Source organism: Hevea brasiliensis, chromosome 11 (assembly GCF_030052815.1).
Source record: "Hevea brasiliensis isolate MT/VB/25A 57/8 chromosome 11, ASM3005281v1, whole genome shotgun sequence".
NCBI lineage: Eukaryota > Viridiplantae > Streptophyta > Magnoliopsida > Malpighiales > Euphorbiaceae > Hevea > Hevea brasiliensis.
Window position 1 is genome coordinate 87,586,801 of NC_079503.1, and position 9,303 is coordinate 87,596,103.

The 9,303-nt window shown below is 31.4% G+C and overlaps 1 protein-coding gene across 1 annotated transcript; it reads left to right on the top strand.

The window, feature by feature from the left end:
- The first annotated feature begins 1,090 nt into the window (after window positions 1-1,090).
- On the top strand, window positions 1,091-4,537 carry LOC131170664 (G-type lectin S-receptor-like serine/threonine-protein kinase RKS1). The gene is made up of 7 exons (XM_058130293.1): window positions 1,091-2,491; window positions 2,653-2,787; window positions 3,195-3,385; window positions 3,527-3,737; window positions 3,837-4,074; window positions 4,167-4,317; window positions 4,406-4,537. The coding sequence occupies exons 1-7, from the start codon at window positions 1,225-1,227 to the stop codon at window positions 4,535-4,537; spliced, it is 2,325 nt and encodes a 774-aa protein (XP_057986276.1). The 5' UTR covers window positions 1,091-1,224.
- The last annotated feature ends 4,766 nt before the right edge of the window (window positions 4,538-9,303 follow it).

The following is a 9,303-nucleotide window of genomic DNA, read 5'->3' on the forward strand; positions in this document are numbered from 1 at the left end:
TTAAACTCTACATTCTGAGGCAAAAAAAAAAGGAAATTTATTATACAAATTAAAGTTGGACATCATTGATACAATCAGCAAATTGAGGGACAAGTGGTGAAAATAACCCATATTTTAGAGTAAGCACTGGTGTCTGGTCTTCCATGTCTCATGCCTTATGTATTGGTAAATCCTATCTACTGCAATTACACTGTCATGTTTGGTATGATATAATCAAAGTTATAATATAATTATGATTATATTGCATTTTTTATTTTGTTGTTTGGTACAAAAGAATTTGACATAATAGAATGACAATTACATAATATAATCAATTATACTAAAAGTAACATAATGATCATTACATATAAAATTAAATAAAAATATGATTACTTGTTTTGATCTTTTTTTTTATATATATTGTCAATACTGCCACCACCATTACCACTACACGCCCATCATTACTACTACCACCACCACCATTCTGTTACCACCATCGCTATCACCGCTACCACCATTATTGCCACTTAGCTACTATCACTTATACTACCACTTAGCCACTACCACCACTACTATCTCATCTTGCCACCACCACCATCTAACTATCGTTGTCACTGTCACTACCACCACTTAGCCACCACTACCACTCAACTACCAATCACTAGCACTAGCACCATTATCATCACTTAGTCGCTATCATTTCTATCATCACTTAGCCATTACCACCACTGCTATTTCACCTTGCCACCACCACCATTTAATTATCATTGTCACTATCACCACCCCCACTACCACTTGATTACTAATCATTTCAACCATTAATATTTATTATTAACACTATAAATAAAGTAAATATTAATTAAAAATTATTATTGTATTACACTATTTAGATTTTTATTTTGCAACCAAACACAGGAATGTAATAACAATTATATTACATTAAAACTTTGATTGCATTATATAATTAATTATATTATATTGCACTATGCTCTATCAAACATAACCATGCGATTGTCTTAATCAGTGGAACTATCAGCAAAAGTGTAGTTAGTTTCTTTCCATTAATTAGGCCAAATTACAAGAAAAATTTGCTAAATTTGTGCTACGTGTATCAATTTTAATCATATGCTTTGATTTTGTTAATTATCAATTTTAAACTTCCAATTTGCTATATTTTCCAATAATTCTTGGGAACATCCTCATTTCTATCACTATTCAAGAAGTATTTCCTGCAAGATACAAATTATGAATCATGTGAAAACGCTTCCCATTATATTGCTGATTGTCTTTATGCATCAATTTTGCACTTCACTAGACACCATAACCATTAACCAACCCATTGTAGATGGAGACGTTATAGTTTCTACAGGGGAAACCTTTGCACTTGGTTTTTTCAGTCCAGGTAAATCGAGCTACCGTTATCTTGGAATTTGGTACAACAAAATTTCCGAAAAAACAGTTGTTTGGGTCGCAAATCGGGATTCTCCTATCAATGATACATCTGGTGTCCTCTCAATCACCAGTCACGGAAACCTTGTCCTTAACAGCAGAAACCAAACGACTCCCCTATGGTTCACAAACGTTTCGGCTTTGCCAACAAACAATTGTGTAGCTCAACTCTTAGATTCGGGAAATCTTGTATTGTTTCACAGCGGAAGTACCATATGGCAGAGCTTTGAACACCCGACAAATAATTTGCTTCCCAACTCAAAACTCGGGCTAGACAGAAGAAAAGGTCTGAACTGGTTCCTAACATCCTGGAAATCTTCAGATGATCCTGGTACTGGCAATTTCTCGCTTAGAATCAACCCTGAAGGTTATCCGCAAGCTTTCATATACGAGGGTCATGTTCCAAAATGGAGGAGTGGTCATTGGAATGGCGTTAGATGGTCTGGAGTACCTAAAATGCAGGGAGTTACATTTATCTTCAACTACAGCTATGTGAACAATGAGAATGAGATTTCCCTCTCGTGGAACGTTGTATATGGCTCAATTTTGACAATAGGAGTGCTGAATGAGTCCGGCATTTTCCAACGGTCCAAATGGCATGAGAACGAAGGTCGATGGGAAGAGTTCGCGTCTGCGCCCAAGGACCAGTGTGACAGCTATGGATTATGTGGAGCCTATGGTAACTGCGTTCGGTACAATGGTGAATTCGACAGCACTTGTCTTCCCGGGTACCAGCCCAAATCACCCCAAGAATGGCATCGGAAAGATGGGTCAGGCGGGTGCGTTAGGAAGAATCAGACGCCACTCTGCAGAAACGGTGAAGGATTCGTGGAGGTGGCAAATGTGAAGGCTCCGGATACTTCAGTTGCCCATGTATTGGCAAATTTGGATACGAAAGCTTGTAAAAATGAGTGCTTGAGGAATTGTTCATGCACTGCATATGCAAGTCTAGGTACGACAGAAGGAAGTGGATGTTTGACATGGTATGGTGATTTGCTAGATACAAGAGTATTTAAAGAAGGTGGACAAAGTATATATGTGCGTGTGGATGCACTCGAGTTAGGTATCTTCAAGCAAACTGTCATTAGAAATTCGGGTTTCTTTTGTTTTCTATTTATTTTGTTGATTATGTGTTTAAATCTGCTCTTCTGCTAACTCTAGATGACTGGTTGATTATCATATTAATAGTTGCAGTGTTTCTTTTTTCTCGTCTTCCATTTTCAGGTCAATATGCAAATAAGCGCGAAGACCGTCTTGCAAGGAAAGGGATATTGGTAATTATGATACTGTCCGTAGCTACAGCAGTTTCCTCTCTTGTTCTTTTCTCATACTGCTTGGTGAGGAGGCAGAGGAGATTATGTAAGCAAATAATTAAATTCCTTTCAGATAGTTTCCTATTTCCTTGTTGTTTTTCACTTTAATAATCGCTAAACTACAATTTATCAATTCAAAATGCTTGATGACAAAAAGTATAGAAAATATTTCCTAGATTTGGTTGTCAAGAAACTGAAAGAATGGATATAAAAGATTATTATATCCAATTCTAATTAGTTTAAAACTGAGACCTAGTTGACATATGTTCAGCTTCTTCTTCTTCTTTCTTTTTTTTTTCTCCTTTTTTTTTTTTTTATCTTTTGTAAGCAATTCATTTTATTAATAGAAAAATAGCCAAGGAAAAACTTAGCATTAGAACATCAACTAACCCAAAATGGACGACAATGCTAGTAAATCTTATATCTAATTATCTGTTTTCATTCTAAATACAGCAGAAAATGGGCAACTTGAAATGTTTATCCATAGTTCTAGTACACTCCCAGATGATCCTCCAAGGGAAAAGGAGCTTGACAGATCTGGAAGTGATCCACATTTACCTTTCTTCGATATAGACAAAATAGTTGAAGCAACTGACAATTTTTCCAACAAACTTGGAGAAGGTGGTTTTGGCTCAGTGTATAAGGTAGTATCCCATGAAAAGTAAAATTGTCAACTCCATAAAATTTAATGTGAATATTTGGCAAGTCAGAATTTTAGTATTGTAGTGTGATATATGCGGCCATGGTAGCACGTCTGTGAAATAAGTCTCGAAATGTACTTTCAGGGTCAACTATTAAATGGACAAGAAATAGCAGTGAAAATATTATCTAAACAGTCAGGACAGGGGATAAAGGAATTCATGAATGAAGTACAGTTGATATCAAAACTCCAGCACAGAAACCTTGTCAGGCTTTTTGGTTACTGCATTCATAAAGAAGATAAGATGTTAATCTATGAATATTTACCCAACAAAAGCTTGGACTACTTCATCTTTGGTATGGCTCTTCTTCTATTTGCTTTCACCCATCTTTAATTTGCACTTCTTTCCATAGTTCCTATAAGCTAAGGATCTCCAAAACTCAAATTGACTACAGATAAGTCAAGGAAGCAACTATTGGACTGGAGAAAGCGTTTTGAAATTATTTTTGGGGTAGCTCGAGGAGTTTTATATCTACATCAAGATTCAAGATTAAAAATCATCCATAGGGATTTGAAAGCAAGCAATATTCTACTAGATGCTTCAATGGAGCCAAAAATTTCAGACTTTGGGTTGGCTAAAATGTTCAAGGAACATCAAATTGAAGCCATTACAAAGCAAGTGGTTGGAACATAGTAAGTTACTTAACTCCAACACCATCTCCCTGCTTGGAAACATTAAAAGGTCACAAACCACCAATAAATTGTTTCTTTTTATCTACTTGTAGTGGCTATATGTCTCCGGAATATGCAATGGATGGTCTATATTCTGTAAAATCTGATGTCTTCAGCTATGGTGTCTTAATACTAGAGATCATAAGTGGCAAGAAAAACACCGAGTATGACAAAGAAAGCCCTTCTCTGAATTTGATAGGGAATGTAAGTTGATAGACATATCTTTCTTAAGATTAATTTCCTATTGGATTCACTACTAAAGTAGTAAATGATTTCCTCAACTATGTTTCAGGTTTGGAAGCTATGGAGGGAAGGAAAAGGCTTGGACATAGTTGATTATTCATTGTTGGAACATTCATACCCCTGTGAAGAAATTTTGAGATGCATTCATATTGGACTTCTATGCATTCAGAACACCCGGTGATCGCCAACCATGCTTGAAGTTGTGTTCATGTTAGGCAATGAAACAAGTCTTCCTTCTCCTAAAAAACCAGCATTTGTTTTCCGAACTCAAAGTGGGCAAGAATCTTTAATAACTAGAGGAGAAGTGTGTTCTATAAATGATTGCACAATTACTATGATTGAAGGTCGATGAAATTCTAGTAGGATTTTTGACGGAGAAAGGGTCACGTATGTAAATTCTTTGGATCAAACATGTTGTCAATCTTGTAATGGACGAGGCCTTAAGGTCGAACCACATAAATCTTATCTCCATTTTTCTTCTCTTTTGTATATTGTGTGTTTATGCGATTGTATAAGAGGTACAGATATACAAGTGGATAGATATAAAACAGCCTTATCACATTTTAATTGTGATTATAATTATATTGAATTCTGCGTAATTTTTAAGTTTGTGCCAATATATTTTAGACCCAACCAAGTCTGTTTGGAATTTTCAGAAATCCTCCATCAAAGGAGGGTTTTGAATTTGCATTCCAGTTGTCTCCTTTCTTTTAAGTTCAATGTCGCTCTTAAAATAGATGAAAGAGACAAATTCAGGTGAGGTAGAGGTTTCATTATGAATGCAAATGGAAGAGAAATGCTGGTAGTAAGAGGGTTACCGGTTGAGGACGGAATTTGACCAGGGAGCGCAACTCGTGAGAGAGATCAGAGAAAGAGACTGGCTGGCTCTGACTCTGGAGTCTAGGACAAGCCATTTTCCACTTGGACTTCTCCAGAGTCCTAAGGACAGGAAAACTTTGACCAGGGATTTCTCCAGCGGTGGACTGGATGCAACTTGCCATGTTTAAAAAGAATTCAGACAAGATAATTGATAATGGACTTCTCACTAGCTCTTGTGACGAAGAATTCTTTGAGCTTTATGTGACTGACAGGGCTGTGCACGGTTTTTGGGGAAACCGAACCAAACCCGAAGAATCGTACCGAATTAACAGGAATAGTATCGAACCGAATTTATTTTATATTTTGGTTCGGTTCTGATTCTTTACTAATAATCGAACCGGAACCGTGTCAAAACCGAACCAAAACCATACCAAACAAGAACCGAACCGAGAACCGAATTTGTATATACGTTTTTTTATATTTTTTTAAATGTATTATATACTTTCAATACAATTATATATACTTATGTATATATATAATTATGAACTAAATATAACTTAATATTACATTTTATTTTTCTATATTTTCTTAATAATTTTAGTTATAAATATATTAAATTACCTTATCATTCTTAATTATAAATAAATAAATATATATATATATATATATATATATATATGTATCTTATAGTTAAATATTATATGATTAATAAATAGTTAAAATGTATATTATATGTATAGTTATATATTATATAATATATTTAATCTTAAGTTATATATGCACCTTATATTTAAGGATTATATAATTTAGGTAGAGCTAAAAGATATATTATATGATGGATTATGTATTAATAACTCAATTTAAAATTTAAATGCTAATTCAAGTATGACTTTTTAAAGAAATAATTATATAAAATTATTTTAAGAACCGAGAACCGAACTGGAATAATACCAACCGAACTGAAACCGAAGAACCGAGATATGTACCGAACTGAAACCGAAACAATGAAGAACCAAACCGGAATCGTACCCAAATTTCAAAATTCTGATTTGGTTTCGGTTACTAGGAAAACCCCGAACTGAACTAGAACCGAACACTCCTAGTGACTGAGACTATTAATTTTCCAAATCCAGGTGGATCCAGGCTCAATGTATAAGGATTAGGATCCACCAATAAGCAAGCAAATTGCAGCTTATTGTTTGCACTATTACAATATTGTCTTTTAAAGACATATCTTGAGATAAATAAAATATTTATTGCTAATAACTTTTATTTGAGGCAAAATTTTATTAATTTCTAAATATTATATTATTTATTTCTAATAACTCATTTTTTTAGACAAAACTTATTAGTCTCTAAATAGTACATTGATTTATTTCTAATAATTAATTTTTAAGGTAAAACTTATTAGTCTCTAATTGTATAATTATTTATTTATAATAATTAATTTTTTGAGGCAAAACTTATTAGTCTCTAAATGTTATATTATTTTTTTTTAATAATTATTTTTTTGAGATAAAACTTATTAATTAAATGTTATATTATTTACTTCTAATTCATTAAGATTAACTTCATTGATATAAGAAGTTTTAAGGTTTTTATTTTTTTAATTTGTCACTAAAAAATTCCTTTTTTCCATATTAAAAAAATTGTAATAACTAATTAAACTCTCTCTCTCTCTCTCTCTCTCTCTCTCTCTCTCTCTCTCTATATATATATATATATATATATATATATATATATATATATATATTAGGTGTGTTAAGTATATATAGATTATGTTTAGTTAAATAAAAAAGTGATTTTAAAAATTAAACATATAAATATTAACACATATGTACTTACATTGTATTATGTTTGTATGTATTAAAATGAAATATATATATATATATATATATATATATATATATATATATATATATATATATTAATCCATAAAATTAAAGCTTTTAATTAACATATTGTTATTAATCATTGAGCTAACATGTGTTATTAATTTCTTAAGAAAAAAACTCAAAATTTTGATAAAAATATTTTTACCATTATGCTACAAATATTTTGATCATTTGAATTTATTAATTATACATATTAATATATTTATTTTTAATTATTATTTTTTATTAAATTTGTTCTTAAAATATATAAGTACTAATATAAATAAAATAAAATTTGATTTATTTTGAAGTGTACGTCTAGGCCCAATCAAATTTTGTCCTATTCCAGGATGATGCTGAAAGGGTTATTTTGTGGCAATGCTTCGACCATCCCACAAACACTATACTTTCTTCTTTGAGCCTTGGGCTCCACCAGAGAACTGGCCTCTAAGGCCTTGAAAGTTCGCCAATGATCCAGGAATTGGGGACTGGTCTTATCAGTTAAGACCACAGGGGATCCCCTTAGATGTTTTTGTACAAAGAATCAGGGGGTAAAAGAGTAATTTCATTTTGACAATTGGCAAACCTATTATAACAAGTCAAAAAGACATTTTTTAAATGTAAATTAAAATTGAGTAATAATATTTTAACAAATTAAAATTGAGTGACTAAAATAAAACAATTAAATGACAATTGATAAAATTTAGTCTATTCCAATATGTGATTTGTAGTTAACTCTTTAACATGAACTTACTTTAGTGGTTATCAATAATTAACTTATAGAACATTATTTTATAAAAAAAATTATTTATAAAAATAAATTAAAAAAGAGAAAAAAAAAATTTGCATATGAAATTATGGTCCACTATAAGAATGGTAATTTTGTCTCTGGATAACAAAACTTTTTTTCATATTAATTAGGTTATATATGGCAAAGTGTAATGTAATGTAACGTAATTAACAATGTAATGCAATCAAAATCGTAATTGTCATTACATTTCTATATTTGATTATAAAATAAAAATATAAATAATGTAATCTAATAATAATTTTGATTTTAATATTTAATTTATTTATATAATATTAATAATAAGTAGTAATGGTTGCAGTGATTGATAATCGAGTGGTAGTGGTTGCTAAATGGTAGTAATGGCGGTAGTGACAGTGATAGTTAGATAGTGATAATAGTGGCAAAGTAAGTTAGTGGTGATGGTATTAGCCAGGTAGTTGTAGAGCTGATAATGTTTAAGTGGTGATAGCGGCGGTCAAGCGACGGTGATAGCGATAGTAGTAACATGGTGGTGTTGGAGGTTGTGATGGTAGTCATAATAGTAGTGGCAATGGTGACAAAATAGGGTTAATGGTGGTGGTAATAGTTATGGCGGCAATAGTGATGGCCGAGTAATGGTAGTGGTGGTGGTATTGATAATAAACAAAAAAAAATCTAAACAAATAATCATGATTATATTAATTTTTATATGCAATGATTATTACGTTGTTTTAAATATAATTGATTACGTTATATAATTATCATTCTATTACATCAAATTTTTTTGCGTTACCAAAAAACATAATTAAATGTGCAATATAATTTTAATTACATTACAATTTTGATTAGGCAAAGTCAAACATAGCTTACAATTAGTATGATTGGTTTTCAATTTTCTGTTCATTTAAAAAAATAATAAAAAAGCAGAAGTATTGTTGTTTTCATTTTAAAAGCTTTTCTCATAATCATTTTCAAAACAAAAGTCATAATTGAGAAATCAAAATTCTTGATTTTATCTTCAATTTTACTATTTACATCCATTAAAATTTATTTAATATATTTTTTAGTATGAATCATTACAATATTAATATCAAATTATATGAAAAAGTGAAAACTGTGCTAAACGAGTGCAAATTACATTTAATGAACTATAAATTGTAGTTCTCTATACTAATAGAATGCTTTAATTAAATGTTTTACACCCATTAGAAAAACCTTTTTTTTTTTTTATAATAGAATTCTTTCATTTATTCTTTGTCTTACATTTCGTGTTCCCCTCCTTCTCATCCTTTCTTTCTTTAAATTTTCCCACTCCTCCTCACCATACTCTTATCCTTTCCTGCTCTAATGGCTGCTCATCACTCATTTGGCATTTTATCAATGGTTTGCCATTCCACATATGCAAACCTATATGAAATCACCGGGTTAAAATATAATTTGTCATAATAGACACACACACCAAACTAGTCCAATTAATTTGGACTT